Source organism: Panthera pardus, unplaced genomic scaffold (genome assembly GCF_024362965.1).
Source record: "Panthera pardus isolate Hobbes unplaced genomic scaffold, ASM2436296v1 HiC_scaffold_24, whole genome shotgun sequence".
Classification (NCBI taxonomy): Eukaryota; Metazoa; Chordata; class Mammalia; order Carnivora; family Felidae; genus Panthera; species Panthera pardus.
This window is the reverse complement of record NW_026526810.1, coordinates 11,088,426-11,114,008: the sequence shown is the minus strand read 5'-3', so window position 1 is coordinate 11,114,008 and position 25,583 is coordinate 11,088,426. Positions and strand designations below refer to the sequence as shown.

General features: G+C 44.3%; 1 protein-coding gene across 4 annotated transcripts in view; it reads left to right on the top strand.

The window, feature by feature from the left end:
* The window catches only part of ADAMTS17 (ADAM metallopeptidase with thrombospondin type 1 motif 17), a 343,562-nt gene that overhangs the window by 184,821 nt on the left and 133,158 nt on the right, over window positions 1–25,583 (top strand). For 2 of the 4 annotated variants that reach the window (XM_019460111.2, XM_019460109.2), the window contains exons 11-12: window positions 17,590–17,691; window positions 18,738–18,883. In XM_019460111.2, the coding sequence (XP_019315656.2) occupies window positions 17,590–17,691; window positions 18,738–18,883 (248 nt within the window). Of the gene's footprint in view, window positions 1–17,586; window positions 17,692–18,737; window positions 18,884–25,583 lie in introns of all 4 variants that reach the window. The other 2 variants (XM_019460110.2, XM_019460108.2) reach the window with 1 other exon arrangement.

Sequence of the window (25,583 nt, the reverse complement as noted above, 5' to 3'; positions counted from 1 at the left end):
TGTCTCCCTGTCTGTTTTTATCTTATCGTCGCTTCCCTTCCCCTATGTTCATCAGTTTTGTTTCTTAAATTCTACATATGAGTGAAATCATATATTTGTCTTTCTCTGATGGACTTAATTCGCTTAGCATAATACCCTCTAGTTCCATCCACGTTGTTGCAAATGGTAAGATTTCATTCCATTCCATGGAAGTAATATCCCATTGTATATATACACCACATCTTCTTTATCCATTCATTAGTCGATGGACATTGGGCTCTTCCCATACTTTGGCTATTGTTGATTGTGCGGCTATAAACATTGGGGTGCATGTGCCTCTCTGAATCAGCATTTTTGTATCCTTTACCTACTAGTGCAATTGCTGGGTCATAGGATAGTTCTATTTTTAACTTCCTGAGGAACCTCCATACTGTTTTCCAGAGCGGCTGCACTAGTTTGCGTTCCCACCAGAAGTGCAAAAGTGTTCCCCTTTCTCCACATCCTTGCCAACATCTGTTGTTTCCTGAGTTGTCAATGTTAGCCATTCTGACAGGTGTGAGGTGGTATCTCATTGTGGTTTTGTCACCGCTACTTTAAAATTAAAGGGGCGCCTGGGTGGCTCACTCGGGTAAGCATCCAACTTCGGCTCAGGTCATGAATCCGCAGTTCCATGGGTTCGAGCCCCATGTCAGGCTCTGTGCTGCCAGCTCAGATCCTGGAGCCTGCTTCGGATTCTGTGTCTCCCTCTCTCTCTCTGCCACTCCCCCACTCACTCTGTTCTCTCTCTCTCTCTCTCTCTCTCTCTCTCTCTCTCAAAAATAAATACTAAAAAAATTAAAATTACAGGGGCACTAGGTGGCTCAGTCGGTTGAGTGTCCAATTCTTGATTTTGATTTTGGCTCAAGTCTTGATCCCAGGGTCGTGAGATAGAGCCCCATGTTGTGCTATGCGCTGAGCATGGAGCCTGTTTAAGATTCTCTCTCTCTCTCTCTCTCTCTCATCTCTCTCTCTCTCTCTCTCTCTCCCTCTCTCTCTCCCTCTCTCTCTCCCTCCCTCCTTCCCTCCCTCCCTTTCCCCTCCCCCTCCCTCTGCCCCCTCCCCTGCTCACTTGTGTGCTTTCTCTCCCCCTCCCTACTCCCTCTCAAATGAAAAAAAAAGAAAGAAAAATATTTGAAATTGTGGTGGTTATTAGACCCACGGCTAGATCTTCTTAGGTAACGTGCTGACAAAGAAATACATACATGTTACAATATTACGAACTGGTATTTATTCTTGTATTTCGAATTATAGTTAAATTTGTTTCCTTGGCAATCTTGTGAATTTTATAATAATGCATTGACAAATATTGTTCTGAAAAGGTGTTTATAGGCTCCCCAGGTGCCTCGTAGCACAAGGCCAGGTGCCCAGCACTAGGCATGTCAGGCCCCCGTCTCTCCCGTCTCTCCCCAACAGGAAATGCTAGCTTGCCCTGAGCTATTTTACTCTTTAGCTGGAATTTCAAATACACAACCTCCTGACTGGGTCTTTGTGTATGTTCTTCAACACAATTCATGGCCATTTTAAGGTCAAACTTAAAAGCCATTTCCTCTCTCAAGGGCATAGGGTAAATAACTTCAGAAAAATGATTGCTTTGGGAACAGCCTCACTTCAAATATTAACCAGGTTTCTTGCCTTCTTAAATATTTGCATACCAGAGAACCAAGAAAAAATTAAAATATAGTCCATTTTCATGTCTAGGGCCCTGGAGATCCCCACACCATCACCATTACATCTGCAAAATGCTGGTATTGTAAGCCTCAAAGCTGTCTATGGAAATATGAACTACCAAAAAAAAAAAAAAAATTGGCATCAATAGCTGGCATTTGTTGCAGTAATTATTGGCAAATATAGCTGTCTCCTCTTTTAGCCAATGGTAATGTGATGTTTTTAATTCAATAAAGCATTTCAAGAAAGTCCAAACACAAAAGTTATAAACATTGGATGGTAAATATTTATGACAAAGGGGAAATGAACTTTATGCAATTAGCCCAATCCATCTTTTTTATGATTACAAGTTCCTCCTGTCTTGGTCAGGAAAGTCACTGGAAATCAAAGTCACTATGTAACAAGCCTTTAAAGCTGTTGAGTCTCAGATATCCTGGAAGGTGCGGCAGAGGGTAGGAAAGGCAAACGTAGGCATCACCAACTGAAAGAAAGACTATGACATTGCTCCCGGAGACAGAGCAAGAAATAGGGAGCTCGGGCAACGTTCCGACAATGATCACAGCCTCATAAAGCCCTCACTTCTTTCCAGCATGAAAGATATTTGTCTATGCCCCCTCATCACCCCAGTTCCTGGAGATTCAGAGTTGAAAGATGCTGTGTAATGACCACTCATCCCTTTACCAGACGAGCTTCTTGGCAGCACGTTCTGCCATCATTGCCCTAAAGCCCATGCCTGACTGCCCTACCTGGAAAGGAAGGTAGTTCTGGGAAATGATGAACACCAGCCTTATAACTGACTTGAGCAAAGGTGTGCCTACATGTCTTGGCATTTGCACTGGCCTAAGATGTGCATGTCATGCTATTTTTTTAAGTATTGAGCACAGAAGCCATAGGCCAATTGTTTCAGGAAGACGAGAGTGTCTAGAATGGTGATAGACATTCGAGGGTATGTGTTCTTTTCTACCTATTGTTTGCTCCTTCGTTCTTCCCATTTAGTTCTCTTGGCCTGTAAGTACAGGGTGGAGGTTCTGTTCATAACACACAATGGTTAAGAAGGGAGCCTCCCAAGTCAGGCACCCAGGGTCATGTCTAGCCTCTGCCTCTTCAGCAAGTTACACGGTCTCTTCTGCCTCAGTTTTCTAGTCTGCAAAATGGGGAAAATAGCTCTGCTTAAACATCATAGGGTTATTACGAGGGCTAAGTAACAAATGAGTTAGAGTGCTTAGGACATAGTATACACTCAGGAAAGGTTAGCTAGTACCATTTTTTCCATCCTGGAGCCAGTGGTAGTGGAGCAGATTATGTAGCTGGCAGTCTTGTTGGCCGGCTTTTCTTTTCTGCATCTTTCCTTGTGTTGTCCTTTCCGTTCCTCCTGCTACCCTGGAAGCCCCAGGAATTGCTCTCCAGCATCAGTATCTCTCTCTTGGCACACCCCCAGGCCCCAGGACGGAAGAGCTCTTTGCAGACTTTCCCAGATCCCATAGAGATTCTCACAGGCATCTTGATGGCTAGAGACCCCTGTGGGGTCCAGGAAGCTCAGGGTGTCACATTCCATCTGGAACTACAGTGCTCTTTTCTCTGATGTTGGTCACTTCTAATCCTGGCAGGTCATTAGAAGCTCCTCCCAAGAATGTCAAAAGTTGTAACGTCCGACTCCAGATCTTGGGCCTTTGAATCTCTGGAAGACCACTTCCCCGGTGGATCTCACACTCAGCTGGGCTTGGGGACTGCTGATTTAAATGAAACCTGCCCCTTTAATGCTGCATACCTGGCCGGAGTGGGCAGCTGGCCGGAACCAGAGCCTCGCCCTGCTGCTCTCAGACAGACAGAGCCGCGCGGTAGGACGTTGGGTTGGGTGCCAGGTTGAAAGCTGTCCTGCCTGCCTCAGTCTCAGCCTACTGCCCAGCATCTGCAGCCTCTCTCAAAACTGTTGGGCTTTGGCAGCAGATGGCCTCAATTTTCCAGAAGTGTTTGGAAGTTTACAGTAGACTGCCTCCTCAGAGAGCTCTCCAGACTTTGCAAGTTGAGTGTTATCTGCCATTTCTTGCCCGCCCCCCCATCTGCACCCCTTGCCAGGAGCGTGACCGGGTGCCCTGACCCTGCCTTCGCCCGGCAGCGTCCCCCCTCCCCACCCGCCCTACACACAAAGTGACCCCAGCCAGGTGACCATCTCTGCAGCCCACAGGACATGGAAGGAGTGACCAACCTCAGGACTCAGGGAGCCTTCCAGAAGTGGGGCTGGCATGCCAGCCTGGGGGAGGACTTCAAACTGCAGTAGTACTTGTGGAAAATTTGGATTTAGTAACTTTTTTTTCATCCAGCTCTTATTGTATCTCCCTTTTGGCTTGTGTTATCAGCAACACATTTCTGAGGCTTTTTACATAACCATTGCCTTCAGTATTGCTTTGAGACAGAGCTGTTCTCCAAACACTCAGTGGGTGCCCAGTGGAGGGAGAGGATCAAAACAGCCTTCCCAGCACTTAATACGGACCACCGCCAGTTGAAGAAAAATGGCAAAGCCTTGAGTGCAGGAGCAGTGCTGTCTTCCGAGGGACTCAGACCTTGCCTGTGTTTTCCTTCCAGGGGAAGGAAGCTGGGCATTGGCTCGTTTGTCCTGCAGACGCTTGAGTAATTCTGCTGCAAAATGTAGTTGATGCTTAAGTGTAGCCAGGGAGGTAACAGATGCTAGAACCAGACAGCTGTTTCATTTTCCTTGTTCTTTGCCCCGGACAGTGGCTTTCCACTGCTGTTTAATCTGCTTTGGTTTGGTTTTGAGGGTTTTTTTGTTCATTCTGTTTTGCTTTCCCATCTGACTTTATTTCCCTCTTTTTTTTCCCCCTATAAAACTTTACTCTTTCCCAATTTACCAAAAAGTTTAAAATCCAGGACAGGATAAAATCCTGTGTATTACAAACACAATTCTCCCTTATCCCTCTTATCCAGGAGTTGGTCTTGAGTAGAGTGTCCTGGTTTCGGGTGCAGGAGCAGGGAAAACCTGTGTGCCCCCGCCCCTGATGTGGCTTCAGTGGCTGTACGTTTCCTTTGAGCCAAGACTATGTTGCCTGGCAATGCTTGCAAATGCAACATTGTGGGCGGAGGGCCCAGAGCATTCCATTCCCCTGCAAATACGAGACGATGATGGGCATTCCTGCCTGGTTGGTGCAGAGGATGCGAGGTTGCAGGGGGAGGAAGCAGAAGAGGAAATTGGGAGCCATCAAGAGACAGTATCATAACCAGTGAATAACGAGTATGTGTTGTAGGGCCAGGAGATGTCCCAGCTCTGCAGTCCCAGTCTGCAAAGTGTGACTTATGACAGTTTCTGTCTCTCAAGGTTGGCGTGAGTAGTAATGAAGTACTTAGCTTAATGCCTGATCTCCATAAGTGCTTAGAATACGACAGCTCTTCCCTCACACTATCAAAGCTGTGCATTGCCTCACTAGTGAATGTATTTGTTCGTTCATTCATTCGTGCGTTCATTTGCTCATTCAGCAAAGCTTTTTTGGGGTATGTTCAATGTGCTTCCAGACATGTGCCAACTAATGCAATGAGGAGGCACTAAAACACAGCCGATGCCCCCCGGGAGATCGTGATGGAGGGGAACCAAGTGGGTGGGAGGTGAGACACGTGGGGTGGTCACTCAGCAGTTGAGTGTGGAATGCGTATTGAACCCAGATGGGTTCTTGCTGGTTGGAATAGAGGAGAGGAGGGAAGACTTCACAAAGATGGGGCTCCTGGATTTGGCCTTGAAGAATACAAAGGATGATTTCATGGCTGTCTCTTATTTACTTCACTTCTGGTTCCTTCCCTGGACTGAGCTGTGTGAGGGCAGGCAGCAGGTGATGCTTACTGTTCACTTCTCCAGCGTGGCATGGTGCAGTCTGCAGGGAGGTGGGCCTGGACGAGGGGCTGGGAGGGCTCTCCCAGCAGAAGCAGCAGCCTGGGCAGGGGCACAGAGGAGCTGTGGATGTGGGTAGTCAGGTGCAGTTAGCACAGGGGTGCGCGGAGGCAGCAGGCAGAGGAGAGGGGCAGAAACGAAGTGAAGAGTGGGGCTATGTCGTACGGGTTTTCAGTGAGTCCCAAAGGGAGTGGTGGGATGCGTTCAGTTGAGATCTGTGTCTTCAAAAGGATTTTGCAGCCATATTGAGCCCAAGGAAGACTGCATTCACAAGACCTGCAGGAAATGACTGCATTTGTCCAGATGAGAGAGGACGAGGACTTGAATGAGGCAGTGGAATTGAAGATGAAAAGAAAGAACTCACTCTGGAAAAGCCACATTGCCAATCTTTGAATTTGTCTCATCAGTGCTTTGTAAATAGGCATGTGGGTACTAGATAATTATAGCAAAGACCATCTCTACCACAGATGCTTGGTTATCAGTGTGACTTGGGAATGAATTTGTTTTCTGAATAAGAAATCTATGCACAAGGTGTGAAATTCAAAATTTGTATGTTTGCATATTTGCTTTCCCCTTTTTCATACAAATATTAGCATTCTACCATACTGTTGCGTATCTTTTTTTCCTCTTAACTACGCTTTAGAGTTGTTCAGTACCAGTGTAAATAGAGTTGCCTCATCCTTCCCCCCGCCCCCTTTACTACAGATTGTGTTATTTTTTTAACTTTTTGTTGGGAGGTAGGTTTAGACTTAAGAAGAGTTACAAAACTAGTCCAGAAAGCATATGCCTTTCCCCCAGCTTCCTTCTGTGTCAGCATCTTACAGAATCATAGAATCATTATCAAAACCAGGTTGTTAATCCCAGTACAATGTTATTCACTAAAGTGCATGCAGATTTCACCGCTTTTCCCACCAATGTCCTTCTTTCTGTACCGGCATCCTGTTTTGCATTTAGTTGTCCTGTCTCTTGGTCTCCTCCGGTTTGTGGTAGTTCCTTGGTCTCTGTCTCTCATGACCTCATCACTTGAACAGTATTAGTCAATTACGTTTGCAATTTGGGTTTATCTGATGTTTCCTCATGATGATATTGAGGCGATGCATTATTGGGAAGGGGCCCACCATACATCTTATGGCAGTGGTGCCCCCTTATCTGCAGTTTTGCTTTCCATGGTTTCAGTTACCCACAGTCAACCGCGGTCTGAAGTGGATGACCCTTCTGACGTGGTCAGAAGGGCACCCGTAGCCTCTCATTATGTCACAATGCCCACATCATGAAGTGATGATGTTCCTTTATCTCATCACGTGGGCATTTTATCATCTCACATCCATCACATGAAGAAGAAGGGTGAGTACAATAAGATATTTTGAGAGAGAAAGGCTACATTCACATAACTTTTATTACAGTATATTGTTATAAGTGTTCTGTTTTGCTAATGTTCTCTCTCTCTTACTGTGCCTAATTTATAAATTAAGCTTTGTCATAGGGATGTACATACGGGAAATAACAGTATATATAAGGGTCCATAGGATTAGTATTCTCCATAGTTTCAGGCATCCACTAGGGGTCATGGAACACATCCCCTATGGATAAAGGGGGACTGCCATACTGGTGATGTTAACCTTGGTCACCTGGCTAAGGTGTTTTGGAGGATTCTCCACTGTAACTTACTTTTTATTTATTTATTTTTTTTGTCATTACCAGTGAGTTTATCTGTAGTTTCCTGACCTCAGCACTCTTGACATCTGGGCCAGACTGTTCTTTGCGGTGGGGCTTATGCACTATAGGATATTTAGCAACGTCATTAGCCTCTTGCACTATAAGTCAGGGGCCTCCCCTAGTTGTGACAACCAAAAAATGTCTTCACACATTGTCAAATATCTTGCAGGGGGGCAAAATCACCCCTAATTGACAACCATTAATCTACAATATAAATGCCTACAAGTGGATAAAAGGCTATTTTTGCATGTATGTAATTTTTGGAGTTTTATTCACCTATGTATAACATAACATGAAACACAGAAAAGTTCAAATCCTAAGTGTACAGTTACATTCTTGTGTGTGTGTGTGTTTGGCTCAGGTCATGATCTCATAGTTTGTGGGATTGAGCCCCCATTGGGCTCTGCGCTGACGTTGCGGAGCCTGCTTGGGATTCTCTCTTTGCCTCTCTCTTTGCGCCTCCCTTACTCATGCTCACATATATGCTCTCTCTCTCTCAAAAGAAATAAACATTAAAAAAATAAATAAATACAGCATTTCTTCAATTCCAGAAGCTTCCTTGAAGTTCCCTTCTACTCTGTAACCCTCAGCAATAATCACTCTTTCCTTTTTTTTTTAATTTTTTAACGTTTTTATTCATTTGTGAGAGACAGAGAGAGAGTGCTAGCAGGGGAGGGGCAGAGAGAGAGGGAGACACAGAATCTGAAGGAGACTCCAGGCTCTGAGCTGTCAACACAGAGCCGGATGCGGGGCTCAAACCCACACACTGTGAGATCATGACCTGGGCTGAAGTCACTTAACTGACTGAGCCACCCAGGTACCCTCACTGTCTTTCTTTGTGACCCCACAGATTAATTTTGCCTGTCTTTGAACTCTAGATGAAATTATGTACATGCCTCAGTCCTTGATAGATATTGTCAGATTGCTCTCCAAAGAGGCTTCTCTATTTACACTCTCATAAACAACATATGGAAGTGCCTGTTTTCCCATATCTGCTTAGCCTCTCTGGTCTTTGCCAATCTGAGCATTTAGGAAATGAATCTTGCAGGTTAAATGACACTTTCTTTATTGATGCGTTTGAGTATTTTTTTCATATATTAAAAAACCAGTTGGGTTGTCTTTTCTGTGGACTGTCTTTTTAAATCTTTTGGATTATTGATTTTTTTAGTGATTTGTTGGAAATTTTATAGATTAAGGAAATTGGCCCTTTAGATGAAATATGAGTTACAGATTTTTTTGATGTTTGTTTTTTACTTCTTTAAAATCATTTTATGTCAAGCAGAAGTGTGTGTGTGTGTGTGTGTGTGTGTGTGTGTGTGTGTGTGTGTGTCTGTGTGTGTGTAAAGTCAAATATATCAATATCTTTAGTCTTCTGGGTTTTATGTCATGGTTTGAAAGGTCTTTCCCATTCCTAAATTGTAAATAAACTTAATTGTATCGTATCTTCTAGTACTTTTATGATTTCATTTTTATGTTTAAATCCTTAATACAGCAATCATTTATTTTAGTGTAAGGTGTGAGGTAGGGATCCAACCTCAGTTGGTTTCCAGATGGCCCCTCAGGTGGCTCCATACCATTTACTGATTAATTCATATCTCCCCATGAATTCGAAATGCCATCTTTATAATACATTATACTTCTTTATTTCTCATTTAAAAAATATATTTCTGGATTTCCCAGCCTGTTCCACTGATATAATCATGTACCTCTTAATATTTACATGGCCATTGTTTTATATTTTAATGCACTAACCATATGCTTTTCCACAGTTTTCCAGGCTATTATTTGTTTGTTTCTTCATATGGTCTTTAGAATCTGCTTGTTTAGTTCCAAATTATGTTGGTATTTTAAATTCAATTATATTATTTTAGAGACTAACTCAGGGAAAAATAATACCTTTATACACTTGAGTTTTCCTACATAGTATTTCTTTACATCCATTCAAGACATCCTCCCTCCCTCAAGGAAATTTAAAATTTTTCTTTATGTATATTTTATAAGTTTCTTAATATATTTATTTCTATAGTATATTTTTTTTCTATTTTAATGGTGTCTTTTATTCCATTATATCTTTTATTTTATTTTTTATTTTTTAAAATTTACATCCAAATTAGTTATCATATAGCGCAACAATGATTTCAGGAGTAGACTCCTTAGTGCCCCTTACCCATTTAGCCCATTCCCCCTCCCACAACCCCTCCCATAACCCTCAGTTTGTTCTCCATATTTATGAGCCTCTTCTGTTTTGTCCCCTTCCCTGTTTTTATATTATTTTTGTTTCCCTTCCCTTATGTTCATCTGTTTTGTCTCTTAAAGTCCTCATATGAGTGAAGTCATATGATTTTTGTCTTCCTCTGACTAATTTCGCTTAGCATAATACCCTCCAGTTCCATCCATGTAGTTGCAAATGGCAAGATTTCATTCTTTTTGATTGCTGAGTAATACTCTGTTGTGTGTGTGTGTGTGTGTTTATTTATCCATTCATCCATTGATGGACATTTGGGTTCTTTCTATACTTTGGCTATTGTCGATAGTGCTGCTATAAACATGAAGGTGCATGTGTCCCTTAGAAACAGCACACCTGTATCCTGTGGATAAATGCCTAGTAGTGCAATTGCTGGGTCGTAGGGTTGTTCTATTTTTAGTTTTTTGAGGAACCTCCATACTGTTTTCCAGAGTGGCTGCACCAGCTTGCAATCCCATATTCCATTATATCTTTAAAACTGGTTGTATTTGATATTTATAAAGAACTTTGATTACTGTATTTTCATTTTATGTCCAGCCATCTGACTGAATTCTTCTAGAGATTATAATAGTTCTTTAATTGAGTCATTTGGGTTTTTAGTTATATAATTCTATATTAGCCCCTAATTCTCTCTCTCATCTAAAATAAAAAGTGTGATAATATCCATTCTTTTCTCATCTAAAATAAAAACTGTAATAATATACATTCTATACATCAGAAGCATTAATGAGAAATTCTTCTGATGTTTCTCCATGAGATAGGTATTTATCAAGTGAAGAAAGTATCCATTTATTTATATTGTTAAGAACTTTAATAAGAGGTTATGATTAAATTTTAGTAAATGTCTTCTCTGCATCCATAATGAGGAATGGATGAGTTCTGTCTTAATTATTAATGTGGCAAATTATATTAGCAGATTTTCTAATATTAAACCATCTTCAGGTTCTCAGAGTAAAGCTTTCTTGGTCATGGTGCATGCTTCACTTTTATTTAGGATTTTTACAGTAGTGTTCATAAATGAGTTTGGTATGAAGCTTTTCTCCTTTCCTGCCCTGTTCAGTTTGGTTTCAAAGTCATATTGATTAATACAAAGAATAAGGAAAGCTTTCCCTCCTTTCGTATGCCATTAAACAGTTTGAATGCATTGGTATTATCTGTTTCTTAAAGACTAAATAGAATCCCCCTATGGAAAATACTGCTAAGAAACCAGAGGTTTTCAGAAAGGGCAGCTCATTGGCAAGCTTCCCTAGGTCTTCTGTATTAACTAGTCTGTATACATTTTTAGTCTATTCTCAACAATAGATCTATTAATTTATATGCTGTTAGGAAATCATCTCATCTTAAGCTTATGTAATAGAATTGAGCTCAGTGATCACTGATTATTTTTTTTAATTTCCTTTACATTTTGATTATTTTCTTTCCTTCTTTCTTTCCTCCTTTCCTTTCTTTTCTCTCTCTTTCTTTTCTTTTTCTTTCTTTCTTTCTTTCTTTCTTTCTTTCTTTCTTTCTTTCTTTCTTTTTCTGTTATTCCTGCTTTCTCCCCTTTTTCTTAAATAGATTAACTAGCGGTTTATCCCATTTATTTTTCCCCCAAAGAGCCAACTCCTATTTGCCTATTGTTTTTCTTCTTCCTAAATAATAAATTTCTCCTTTCCTCATCATTAATTTATTCTGCTTTCTTATAGATTTATGTTTTTCCCCTTTCAAACTTTTTCAAATGGATACTTAATTTATTTTCCTTATTGTCTATGAGTATTTGAGACTCTTCCTTCATTTGTCATGATATCTAGCACTTCACCTTCATTATTTTCTTTATCATTTGCAACTTTCATTATGACTTTCCCATTAGCCCAAGAATTGTTTCAAATGACATCCTGTGATTTTTGCTGCATTATATGGATCCAAAGCAAGCTGGTAGTTTCATCAAATGTACAAGAGGAGGGCATTACACTTACAGTATGAGTAGCAGGAGGAGGGGTTGTTGGGCTGTAATAGAAGACTGCCCCCCACTAAGTATGGGCACTCATTATTCTATATGATACATGTTCTATGTCAGCTATTTTCTTCTCAAATACTTCCTGTCTCCCATTCTTTCTATTCTCTCCTTCTGGGACTATGATTAGATACATACATCAATATTTTTCTTTCTTATCTCTTAACCCATTTTTTTTTTTTTTTAGTATTTCCCAATTCCTTTTCTCTCCATACTGTACTGTGTATAATTTATTCACATCTATTTTCCAGTCACTCATTCTGTCTTTCAATGATGTCAGAATCTATTGCTTTTCTTCAACAATTATACATTCAGTTTTTAAAAGGTTCTTTCTAGTTTCTTTTTCAGATTAGCCTGGTCATACTCAATAGTATCTTCCTGCCAGCTTGTGTATGTGATCTCATCTTCTAGTTCTTTAAACATTTTATAGATATTCTATATTCTGTATCTGATCATTCTGTTATCTAAACACTTTGAAAGTTTAAGTCTTGTGTTTGTGTCTTCCGCCAGCTGTCATTCATGTTTCCATGTTTCATTGTAAGTTTACTTTTATTGACTACCACCGTGGAATTGTGAGAGGCTGAATGGTGATTTGCTTTCCTTCAGAGAGAATTTATATTTGTCTCAACCAAAGCCAGGGATGTCACCAATCCTTCCAGATTCCAGACTTACTCTCCCAACTGTAGTATCAAGATCATTGCTGGCCCTCAAGGGAATGCACCTCTTGTATGTGCTTACCCCCAGATTGGACTATGTTGTATGTATGTAGAGATATAGCTATGTGTGTATTTTGTGTTTGCTTTCTTGAATAGTTCCTTTACTTCTGGTGAGTGCAGCAATAAGGATGATATTTTATTACAATACCTCACTGCTTTTGTAATGGATGAGCAGCCCTGCCTCCCACAGACTATTTGGTCTGACATTTGCTGGAAGCAAAAGGTGCCTTAGGTCAACTTCTATCTATTTTACTGTATCCTAATTCCTTGAGCTTGATAAAATAGATGAATTTCTACCTTCAAACCCCTTCTTTCCATTCCCTCTACCCCCCCAATTTAATTATTTCCTTAGTGGTTAACATTTTACCTTTAAAAGCTCTTATATCTCAGTTACTATATTTATCTGTTATGTTTTGTTACTCCCCCAGCCAAAAACAATAAAGAAATTGATGTATATGGACAATCTCATAAAACCTTCTTTTCTAGCCTGTTCTTATACCTATATTATTTCTGCCTCATATTAGCTTATAGCCTCTGCGTTCTGTTGTCTAACTTCAGTCCCCACGTTTCAGTCAGTGTCTTTGATCCATGTTCACTTCTAATCCTTGGGTTTTCCCCTCATTTCTCTGCTCGCTGAATTTCATCCTCTAGTATTGTCTCCCAAAAAAGATCCAGCTCTTTATAGGTTTGAAAATAATTTTCCGTAACCTAAATATTTGGGCAACACTTCAGTTGCTAGAAGTTGCTTGGGTTACATTTTCTTTCCTTGCGTCTTTCTGAGCATTGTTCCATTGCCTTCCAGCATTGAGGGCTGCTGTGGAGAAATCTGCATGTAGCCTGATACCTTTTCCCATTATCAGTGACTTGGTCTTTTTGCCTGGCTGCCTAAAATATTTTTTGCTTTATCTCTGAAATCCAGTAACTTTTATCAGGACATGCCTCCGTGTTCATGATTCTTCGCCATTTTCCCTGGAACAAGGCTTTGCTTTTCAATCTGAGACTGAGGTATTCTTTCATTTCAGGATAGGGTCTTGAATTTATATACATTTTTTAGTGTTTATTTATTTTTTGAGAGAGAGAGAGAGAGAGACAGCATGAGCAAGGGAGGGGCAGAGAGAGAGGGAGACAAAGAAGCCCAAGCAGGCTCCACACTGTTAGCACAGAGCCCTACACGGGGCTTGAACTCACAAACCGCGAGATCATGACCTAAACCGAAGTCAGATTCTTAACCAACTGAGCCACCCAGGCACCCCTTGAATTTGTATTCAAATACCTTTTCTGTTACATTACTTTGGTTCTCTCCTTTAGGAGAGACCAGCCAGCTGTGATGGTTAATATTTTATCTCATTTGACCTGACCATCATTTCCTTGAGTTCTTATGTATTTTCCTTTTGCAAGTGCAAAAAGTGAAAAAACAGGGGTGCCTGCATGGCTCGGTCAGTTGAGCGTCAAACTCTGCATTTCGGCTCAGGTCATGATTTCACAGTTCATGGGTTTGAACCCTGTGTCAGGCTCTGTGCTGACAGTGTGGAGCCTACTTGGAATTCCCTCTCCCTCTCCCTCTGCCCCTCCCCTACTTGCTCTCTCTCTTTCAAAATAAATAAATAAACTTAAAAAACAAGAAACAAAACCAAAAAAAATGCAATTACTTTGTTCTTAAAAAATAATAATGCACATGTGCTTGCACATTATTTTTAGTCATTTTATGATCATTTTATCCAGTGAGTGAATATTCTTCACATGCTTTCTCCTTCCCGTAACTTCTCCCTTTTTGTACTAATGAGTACAGATCCTGTGCTGATTATTTCTATGAATTGTTCACCTCTGAGTTATTCCTGGACCAGCTATAGATAGGATGTTCATTTTGGAGAGTGTCAGGGCTATTTCCAGGCTAGCAGGCATTCTCCTTATGAGACCAGTGTGTGTGTCCTGACCTAAAGAGACCAGCAGTTGCAAGACTATCCACCATGCAGTCTTTCTCCTGCTCTGAGGAGTGGCTCCCCCCACACGTGGTCTATCCTTGTACTTTCCTTGTGAAGCCCTGATTTTCCCGCTTCTACCTTGTGATAGGTTGGTCCAGAGAATCTTCCATTATCAGAGCATGCATTTCTCTCTTGTCTTCTCTCTTTCAGTAAGTGGTTTTACCATAAATAGTATACTGAGCATGCATCAAAAATGCACAGGTCATACATTTAGAGCTTGATTCTTTTTTAGAAAGTGAACACACGTGTGGAGCCACTACATAGGTCAAGGACCAGGATATGAACCTTGATAAATGAACTCCCCAGTCTGGTGCTTCTGACCAGCTCAGGCCCTTGACCTCCACAAACATGTGCCTGTTCTTTGGGAAGAAGGAAAAAAATAGAGAAAGCCCTGCCCTACCTGCCTTCCACAGCTGTCCTCAGGATGACAGATGTTAGAGGACTTTGTCCTACAGATGGCAGAGCACTGGGTCACTTGGAAAGCATGACATGAATGCCAGCTATCTCACAGGCACCGCAGTGACAAGCATTAATGCAGTCCTTACCATTTGTCCTGTACTCACAAGGAATCACAGAAGGGTGATTGCTTAGCTTGGGCACACACGGCAGTGCTGGTGGCTGAGCTGGGATCAGAGGCTGCAGCTCTAAAGTTGCCTTTTCTGCTCAACTCCCTTGTCTTTGTTTTTAAACTAAACACAGAAAGGTATCCACTATCCTGACTCACAGAAAACGATAATTTTATCTTATTTGTTTTTAAACCTCATAAAAATGGGATACACACATTTCTGTCCGATGCATACGTCAGAGTGGAATTGTTGAGTGTTAGAATGTGCATGTCTTCAGTGTTAGTAAGTACTGCCAAAGAGTTTTCCAGAGTTGTTGAACCAAGTTAGAAGCTCAGCATCAGTTTTAGAGCATTCATATCATACCACATCCTTGCCAACACTTTGTATTCTCTGTCTCTGTCATTCTAGCCATTCTGGTGCATGTGTAGAGGTACCAAGTGGTAGTGGCTGATGAAATTAAGCACCTGCTCATATGTTTATTGGCCATCGTTATGTTTTGTTTTTTTTTAAGTGATCTCTACACCCAACGTAGGGCTCAAATTCACAACCCCAACATCAAGAGTCACACGCTCCACCAATTGAGCCAGCTAGGCACCCCATCCTTAAGTTTAAATGCCCTTGTTTGTAAAGTGTTCAAGTTTTTTGCCCATTTTTCTACTGGGCTATTTTCTTAATTGTGGGAGCTTTCGTGTTTTTACAGATATTCTTGATACAAATCCTTTGTTGGCTCCATGCGTTATAAGTATCTCTCCCTTTTATTGCAAATATCCTCTCTCACTTTCTTATGGTTGTCTCTTGATACACAGAAGTTCTTCATTTTAACATAATATAATTCATTTCTTTGGCCTTTATGGTTACTACTTTTTGTGTTCTTGAAAGTCTTTGCCAGACTCATCTCCTTTTCTTTGATGGCTAGAAAAGTTTTATGGGAATTCATGGTCTATAAAGTGCATAACAAACCGTTCACACCGCCTTCCTCCTCTCCCTCTTGATGGGGCAGGTGTGTCTCCTAATCCCAAGCACTCCTACCCATAAATTACCTGCCGGGTCAGCGTTGTTCTCATGAACACATGTCCACGCGCTGACACCACACTCTCGAAGAGCTCCGAGGTCAAGGTGCATGGAATCAAACATTTAATGAGGTGCAGTCTGTCTTTATGGGACCAGCTGGGGTTGTGCTCAGAGTTCTCATCTTTTTACCGGTCCGCTGAGAACTGAACAATAATGGGAACACAGGGGTTTTCCTGAACCCACGGGCACACTATTCCCCTTGAATCATCAATTTCTTTAAGGGCATGGAGTGGCTTCGACACACTTGAAAAAATGAGCAAGAGCTTGCGCTCTGTGAGCTCTTTGTCAAAGCCCCTCCAGCCCTGTTTTCCTTCCCTGTTTCTCCTATTGTCTCTTCAGCTTCTAAATATTTTTTGATTTGAGACAGCACAGTGCACACTATTCTATGCAGATGTTTGAGATTACTTGGAACAGCAGAACTCTACACAAAGCACAGCACACCCTTTGTGAGCCCCACTGTGACTATCCTGAGCAAGGACCCTTGACCCTCACCCTGCCCAAAATGTACCCGCAGGTGCCCCGGCCACGCCCGGGAGGGTGATATCTCCCTACTGCGGCTCAGACCTTTTCCCCGTGTGCTTGGGCTTGGCATCCCAGAAGTGCTGTGTCTTTAAAAGAGCCTTCTGTACATCTGTTCTCAATTTTCAGACCACGAGGCGAGGATTTGGGTGCAAGTAGTTTATCTGGGAAGTGATCCCAGGAAGCACCGTGAGGGGGCAGGGAAGGGAGAGGAGGGTGGCAAGTCCAAAGTACACTGATGGGCAGGCGACTGCATGGACAATGGGACCATCCCACCGGGACCCTCAGAGAGAAGTGTGGCGCTGGCCTCAGAGCCATTGCACCCAAGGAGATGGGGTGTCCAGCTCCCATCCCCATGACCGACGGTTGCTCCGTGGTCAGGGGATGGCCTCCAGCAGAGAGACTGGGGAAGCAGCAGCCGGTGAGTGTGCTGTCTTCTCCGAGTCCTGCAAGGGAGACTGAAGCAGCCAGGGAGGACACTGGCCATGTATCCAGCTATTTTCATAAATAGTCCCATCTTGAGCACTCTGTCTACATGCAGGTTTCCTATTAATACAAATGGGAGTCTGTTTTTAAATGCCTATTCTTAAATAGAATTATTTCAATTATTTGTGCAGTTAAGAAATTCTTTAGGTGAAACACTATAAGAAATTAGGCATAATGCAGCTGAACTAGAAAGCAGGTGACCACAGGGAGAATGGAAAGCCTTCTTTAACCCCTTGGGGGTCTCAATTCTGGGCCTGCACAGTGGCCCCTCCAGCCTCAGCTCTGAAGCTGCCTTTTCCGGCAAGCCCTCCTTGGTGAGGTTAGGATGGAGAGATTCCTTTCCTATGCACTCGGTCTGACCCATGGGTGTCTGCCTCATACCTTCCTACATTAAATGGAAAGTATGTGTTTGTTACTGGCTCCCAGCCTGCGCCCTGCATCGGACAACTCCTAGGCCCTCAATAGCTAATGCAGGAATTGCTGAACTGAATCCCCATGAGACAAGCATGGGAAATAAAGGCACAGAATTTTGTTGAGTTAAAATGAACCAGTTGAATGATGCACATATTTTTGTTTCTTCACATCCAGACTCATGACCCTCCTTCCCTTCATGTTTCAAATTCTCAATCCAAACCAGTCATCAAGCCCCACCTTCTGCCCCCAGTAGTGACCTGTGTGTGGTGCTCTAGGCAGTTACCTTCCTTCCCTTGTCAGCAGCATCTGATGTGCGCTGGACTGTGGTGCCTGGTGGAAGGAGATACGTCCTGCAAGACCAAGCTGGACCCTCCCCTGGACGGCACTGAGTGTGGGGCAGACAAGGTAACCCCCGCCTCCCACTGCCCTCCCCCAGCCCCCATCTCCTGAGCATTGGGCGTCTCTCCTGAAGGGCAGTGGTCTGTGCTTTACTCAGGAGTACCTGAAGCACCCTCTGGGCTGCCCCAGAAATGCCCATGGAGCCCACTCTGGGAAAAGAGGGGCACCCACATCACCTCTCCTTTTTCTGCTGATAAGATACAAGAACCACTTGCTATTTTTGTTCAATCGACTCTTTTTGTCATACAAGTGAATTTACTTAAAACTTGCACGTCAATAAACCATACATAGAAAAACAGGATCGCTCGCCATACACAAAGGGCTATCATAAAATAAATTCTATGAGAACTGTGTTGCTCACTTCTAGCTCAAGTTTAAGAGAGCAAGCCTGTAGGCCTGATCTTCATTAACCGGAGAGATTGGTGTTGGAGAGGAGAGGTGTTCAGGGCCAGCAGCCGCAGAGTTCTCTTAGTCTTCCTGCAAGGAATGAATGAGATGCCGTGGTTGGGAACCACTAAATCACCTGTCCTGCCCTGGATGTGCCACACACGTTGGGAAACTTCCATTTTAGAGGATTGGCTTTCCCTTATCCTTGGAGCCAAGGTTCACCCGTGTGGAACTTACGGTGTCATCTCCGAAGCACCAAACCCAACTTTGAAGTTCAAAACCACAAAGCCAGGAGACTCAGCCTTTCAGAGAGATGCACTCCCAGTCAGGAAAGTTGGCAGAAATTCAGGTCTCTCCATAAGCCATGTGAACTAATCCTTTTTCTGAGAACTTAGAAAACTCCAACGGAGCACACGTCACGTGGGATTTTAGGGCACGCTGCAAATGCCACAGGTGTACAGGTGTCAGGTTGAGTGAGGAAGAAAGGTCGCTAGAGCTAAGAAGCATGCATGCCCCAAAACGGTCTGCTCGTACGTGAATTACAGAAGGCAATTTGGGACGGCAAGGTGCTTTTTCACGTGGTGGGAATCGCAAGTTACCGGGTGAGTGAGCAGGTTTGATCCTTGGGCACTGAGGGCCCCTGGGGCCCCCCTGCTGTGTTTCAGTGGTGCCGCGCAGGGGAGTGCGTGAGCAAGACACCCATCCCGGAGCACGTGGACGGAGACTGGAGCCCCTGGGGCGCGTGGAGCATGTGCAGCCGGACGTGTGGGACGGGAGCCCGCTTCCGGCAGAGGAAATGTGACAACCCCCCGTAAGTTCCCCTTGAGCAGGCATTCTCCAGGGTGCCTTGATCGGGGTTTCCCAGCAGCAGCTCTTCCTGCCTTAGGCAAAGGAGGGTCTGTCTCCTGCGAGAATTTGAGCGGAAGGAAGACCAAGTCCCTCCAAGGGCCACGGACGCAGGGTGTTGAGTGTGTCATAGGCCACCTCAACTTCGACAGAGCTCTTTCTGTGAGCACAGATACCCTGAGTCCCATGGCTCCTTACTCCTCACGTGGGCCTTGCTAGAAAGCTGTCCTGAGACAGCTGGGTGACACACTCCCCTGGCCTGCAGCTTCCTTAGGGGACCTTCCGGGGAGGCCTGTGGACCTTCAAAAGAGAGGCTCACCTTTCGATTGGCTCTTAGCTGATCTGGGAGCTGCCTGGCTGTTGATGAGTCACAAAGCACCTGGGGTTTCAGCTGTCCTGTACATCCAGATACTTTTCATGGGTCCTTTTAGAACGATTTGAGAGAAAATTGTTTTTTGGGTGTTTTTGTTTTGTTTTGTTTTGTTCTTGTGTTTTATCTTATAAGCTTCCTTTTATTGACCTAGAAGACACCATGACCCCTCTTGTTCTTGGCACATTTGCTCCAGAAAGCTCAGGGGTAGATGTTGTGCTTAATTATAAAAATTCCTTGCCCACAGGTGTTTCTCGTCTCCTCTGAAATTTCCCATTTTTAGTATTTCTTAAAAGAGTCTGTTTCATGTCCTGTGTGCCATCAACTTCATCACATTCACTTCAAAAAGAGCAAGTTATAAATTATCAGTGAAAAAGAAATGCTTTATATCCATAATTAAGTCATGGTGATGAATAATTAGCAAATCCCTCCTGTGTTTAAAAATCCTGAAGCCCAGGCTGTATCCCAGACCAATTAATTCACAAATTCTGGGGATGGGACCCAGGAACTGGATGTTTTAAATCTCTCCAGGTGAACCCAATGGCCAGCCAAGGTCAAGAACTTCCCGATTAAAGGAAAACATGCACACAGTTTAGTCAACGTCAAGAACACTGTTTTTCCCCCAGTAGTGCTATAAGAATTGGCATCACATACTGTGTCTTGTTAAAACTTTTCCTTCCGGTATTTAGCAGAGTGGCTGAAAAATAATAGGTGTGTCTTTAATCTTTTAGGAATGACTTCTTAATTAAAAGCATAGAGGCTATACTGGGATCCTCCAGAGAAACAGAATCAACGAATATATGTATGAATCTTGATGAGAACTTGGCTCATATAATTATGGAGGCCGAGGGGGTCCCGCGATCTGCCATCTGCAAGCTGGAGACCCAGGAAAGCTGGTGATGTCATCCAGTCAGGTCTGAAGGCCTGAGACCCAAAGGAGCTGATGGTGGAATCCCAGGGGAGGGCAAGAGAAGATGAGAAGAGAGGTCCTAGTGGGGGTAGGGGCACAGGGTGCGTGTGTGAATTCCTTCTTCTTCTGCCTTTTGTTCTATTCAGACCTTTAGGGATTGGACGATGCCCATTAGGGAGGGCCATCTACGTTACTGCGTCCACAGGCCCGCATGCCAGCCTCATCCAGAAACCCTCACAGACACACCCAGAAATAACCTTTCATCTGCACACCCTGTGGCCAGTCACATCAACACATAAAAGTAACCATCACAGATGTGTAGAAGGTTAGAAAGCCTGTTTTGCTAAATGGTGAGAAATTAATAGAGGTTTCTATTTATTCATGGCTCTGTGAGGAAGTTAAAATAGTTTCATCTGTGGCCCTGAGAAGAGAGCTCTGGATTTGGAATCAGGATGCAGAGATTTAGGCCTGGCTTAATTGTGGGTCGTGTGTCCTCAAGGAAGCCCCTTCTTCCCTCTGGGTATCAGTTTTGCCATTAGAGGGAGCTGGCACAGTATGGTAGGAAGAGCTGGACTTCAAAGTGAAACAGAGAAGGCTTCAAGTCCCAGGGCCACTCCCTATAGCAGGTGATGGCTATTACCTGTGTCTCTGTCTGAAGTTGGAATAATTCATGGGCATACATATAACATACACGGTCTATCTTTAGTATATGGTCCTTCTCTATATTAGCACTAATGGAAGATTAGGGATGGGAGGAGACTGTGTGCCCTGCCCCCTAACTCACAGCACTGTTTGAGGCTCAGAGGAGGGTGATTTACACGGAAAGGCTTTGTTGTAATACATAGCTGTCATGGATGCGTCATGTTTGCATCTGGAGCTCCTGTACTCTAGCCGAGGATTGGTCTCCTTTGGCACAGCATTCCACACCAGATGTCACCCAGGAAATGTCATAGTAGGGGCCTATCAGAACCTTTAAATGCCCAGAAGGACCCTGTGCCCAGAGACGGTTGACAATTGGATTGTATTCAGGTAAGGACACCCCTTACAAGAATAAGATGTCATCGATGCTGAGCAGATGCATTGGGCACAACTTTTAAGGGCCCTGACTTTGTTTTCTTGGCATGATGTTGGCTAAGGCATCCCCCATGCCTTGGCTCTACCCACTGTTCTCATCCCAGCTGCTTTCTGCCCACCCACTCCTAAAGAACCCCTAGTTCAGAAAGCCAAGTTAACGTGCTTCCCTGGCCTGACCTGCTGTGGGATTTCATGGGCTGGGTCCTCACCCTATCCCTCCACACCCAGTGGCCTCAAGAGAGAGGCTGTTCCAGAAATCCCAAAGTTGTAAAAATCTTCCATTCCTCTTCTTTATCAGGTGCCCTTCCTCCCCACCCAGTGGTGGTCATGGACTTTCTCTCTCCTTGCCCCTCTTCCTGTGTATTATCATTGAGGAATGGGGGGGGGGGGGGGGATTTGTCAGGCTACCACAAACAGGCCACTGAGGGGTATGCAGGTCTTAGCACATCAGATGGTTATGGGCACTGACACATCCCTGAGAGGGAAGTCTTTATGTCTGATCTCTGTCATCCAACAACATCCCGTGGGGCAGGCAATGGTAGAAGGACCAGAAAAAGAATACTGGTGCTCTCATGTCTCCTGGCTCCTGTTCCCCTTCGCAATGACACCTTTCCAACATGGTGCCTTCACACACCTTGACAAGGCTCTGACTCTGGACTAAGGACTCAGCTAGTTATAGGCTTATAGTGACAAGCAAAAACAGATTAAAAAGTCCTCGCCGACTTCCCTTGGTCTTCTCCTGGACCTGACCCTTCCCAAACTGATCTCTCCTCCCAGCCCACTTCCCCACTCAGTTCATAGCACCACCCTCTGTGACATTGCCACAGTCCAAAGCCCCTGAGTCTGTGAGTGGTCCTCTTGTCCCCTCTCTTCCTCCTCCGTGTCCTCTCAGGGGAAGAATGGCAAATACAGTGAGCCCACACCGTGTGCCACGCTCCCTCCTATGCATTTACAGAAAGTGAATCATGTAAAAATGCTGCCCTATGAGGATAGGTATTCTTTTTGGCTCCACTGATTAGAAATTGAGTGGTAGAAAGGTTAGGTAACTTGCCCGTGGTCACACAGCTGGTTTAGAACCTAGCAACGAGGCTCCATTGTTCTTTCAGACGTTTTGCACTGGCCTCCCTGCTTCCCACATGCTCCTTGTCCCCCAGATTCATTTCCCACACAGAGCCAGAGAGATCCACTTAAGCATAAATCCAGTTATATTTCTTCCTGCTTCAGCCCTGTCAATCATTTCCCTCTGCACTTAGAATAAAATCCATACTCTTGACCATAGCCTCTGTATTCATTTCCTGGGGCTGCTGTAATAACTGACCACAACTTGGTGTCTTAAACAGAAATTTATCCTCCTCTCCCCATTGTAGAAACCAGAAGTCTGAAATCAAGGTATTGGCAGGATTGATTCCTTCTTGAAATTGAAGAATTCATCCCACCCATGCCTCTCCCTGACCTTCTGGTGGCTTCCGGTGCCCTTTGGCATTCTTTGCCCCTGTAGACTTGCCTCTGGTCTCTGCCTCTGTCTTCACATGGTCTTCTTGGTGTGTCTTCTCCTCTCCTAAGGACCCCTGTAGTTGGATTTAGGGCCTACCCTAATTCAGGATGACCTCATCTCATGATTAAGAGATCCTTTTGTTTTGTTTTGTTTTTAATGTTTATTTATTTTGAGAGGGAGACACAGAATCCTAAGCAGGCTCCAGGCTCCAAGCTGTCAGCACAGAGCCCGATGTGGGGCTTGAACTCATGAACCAGATCATGACCTGAGCCAAAGTCGGATGCCCAACTGACTGAGCCACCCAGGCACCCCAAGAGATCCTTAATTACATCAACCAAGACCCTCTTTCCAATTAAGGTCACATTCGAAGGTTCTGAGTAGGATTATCTTGGAGGGGAAGGGACCACCATTCAACTCACTGCAGCTTCCTTTTTGTCCTCAGATACAGCACTTCAGGCTCCAAACACTTGTCAGTATTCCTTTCCCTCTCCCCAGCTTGCCTGTGTCTCTCCTTGGGTCTCTAACTAAATGTCCTCTCAGGCCTCCTTCCTGAGCACCTTGCACCAGACTGGGTGCCTGCTTTACCCTCTCTCTCAGCACCCTCTTTCTACTTTACAGGTATGATAACAATTTGTAATTACTCTTTTGTACTTGCTCGCTTGTTTTCACTCTGTCCTCCCCCCACTGGCCTCTGGGCTCCACGAAGGCCACACCTGTCTGGGCACCATTTTCCTTTCCGTGCTTATAGCAGAACGGTCCTCAATGATATCCGCTTCCTACCTCATCACTTGGATGCATGCTGGCTGAGAAAAAGCAGTCTCTGCTTTTCTACTGCCCCAGAAGACACACTTCATACTGTTCTCCCCCCCAAACACAAAGGTTATTGTAAATTATTATGCCTAGAAGGTAGATCACGCGCTAGCCTCCCCTTTCTTGTACTGTCTCACCTCACTGAGGCCTAGATGCCGTGAACAGCCATGAGTGGGGTTCAGGTTCCCCTACACATGAGGGTCACCTTCTCACACACCTGCCCAACCCTGGCGAGGTTGTAGGCCACAGCTAGGGAGGCTCAGGGCCCTCTCAAGAACAAAGTCCAAAATGTAGCCCAGCCTTGTTTACTCCATGTGACAGAAACACTATGTCTTTGCATCTGTAATATTTATGCCTTGGTAGCCTGTCCAACCTTTCGTAATAACAGCATAGATCTGTTTTCCGTTCTGGAAAGCAACAACAGGCTCTTTCCCCCAGGTAGTTTCTATAAGGTTCCTTCCCTTTCAGGGAACCACCCCAGGTGAATGGGAAGAGAAGGGCCCAGTCCTTGGGTGGGTGGTTTAGCGGCAGCCCCAGGTGTTTCCGGGGGAGATGCAGACAGCGTTTTACGAAGTCCAGGCAACAGTTGTTAACCTGTTTTGGCAGAGAAGCCTGACGTGGTGATTGTTACAAAGCACAGCTGATCGAGGACCTGGAGCCAATCTCTGACCAAAACAATGTCCTCTGCCTGGCTCACTCCTTAAATCACCAGGCTCGCTGCCTTGAGATTTCCCAAGGATGTCCGAATCACACTGCTATGAACATCTCGGACTTGGAACGCTCCCACCAACCTCTCCCTACCCAACTCCCCCCCCCCCCCACCTCACTTTGTATTCCTGGCTCCTTCCCCGTCTTCTGCAGCTGGTTTATTCACTGTCCAAAAATACTGGCAAGAGAGTCCGCTCCCCTACCGCACCTTTTTCTCTCCCTAGCCTTGGTCTTTACAGCTCTTGGAATTCGTATTTCTTGCCAGCTGACATCAAGGCCTTGGGGACCATCCGTGTTTTTAATCCAGCTTCCTGGGCTCGCCCCTTCCTGCCATAATTTTGTGTCACTGTGGGTGGTAGTTTCTGCCAAAAGACTGCAAGGCAGAAAGTTCATCTCCAATTTGAATTCTGGTACCCCATCAGGAGGCTTGTGTTTCAGGGAGAGGGCTGGAGACGTAGGGTCAGGAGAAAAGGTTCAGATGGTCTTGTGTGAGAAGCCCGCTCTGTCAGAGAAGGACCAGAAGGTGAGTGTAGCATAGATACGGAATGCGCTGGGGTTAGCACACAGCATCACCCCATGAGCATCCAGAAGGAAAGCAGTCAGCCTCCTAAGACCAAGCAGGAAGCCTTGGGGTGGGACGTGAAGCTATATGCCTATACTTGCTTTTTGCTTCCAAAGCAAAGCCCCCATGTGTCTACTTTCAAAATGCCAGTGACCTGGTGTTCCCACGGATGGATTTTTAAAAATCTCAGTCTTCTACACTTGAGCCTAAGTTACATGTGTTACTTGGATACCTCGAAGGGGAGGCCTTAAACCTGGGATGTCTGCTGCCCTGAAAGGGCGTTAGCAGCCCCACGCTACCCCTGACACCTGGAGCTGCTGTCCGTTAAGCAGTCTGTGCCTCCAGATGGTGAGCAGGTCTGAACCACTTTTGTGACTTTATCTTATAATCTATCTTCATTGAGTAGAACAGAGCAAAAAACATGTGTCACTCAGTTGGAGTGTCTTCCTCTTATCCTGATTCTATGTGTTTATCCACCCCTGAGGGAAAGTGCCTTGGGTTCCTGTTCATCTCAGTGACCCCTTGCCTTGTCCCTGCTCTGCCCTGGAGTCTGCCCAAGGCACTTCAGACCCAGTCCTAACAAGCCACAGTCCTGCCCTGCAGGAGCTCACCTGTCTCTCCACACTTTCAGTCTCTCACCAAAGCCTCTCTACCTTATTGTTTGTCCTTATTTTTAAACATCCTTATCAAGGGGGGCACCTGGGTGGCTCAGTCGGTTGAGCGTCTGACTTCGGCT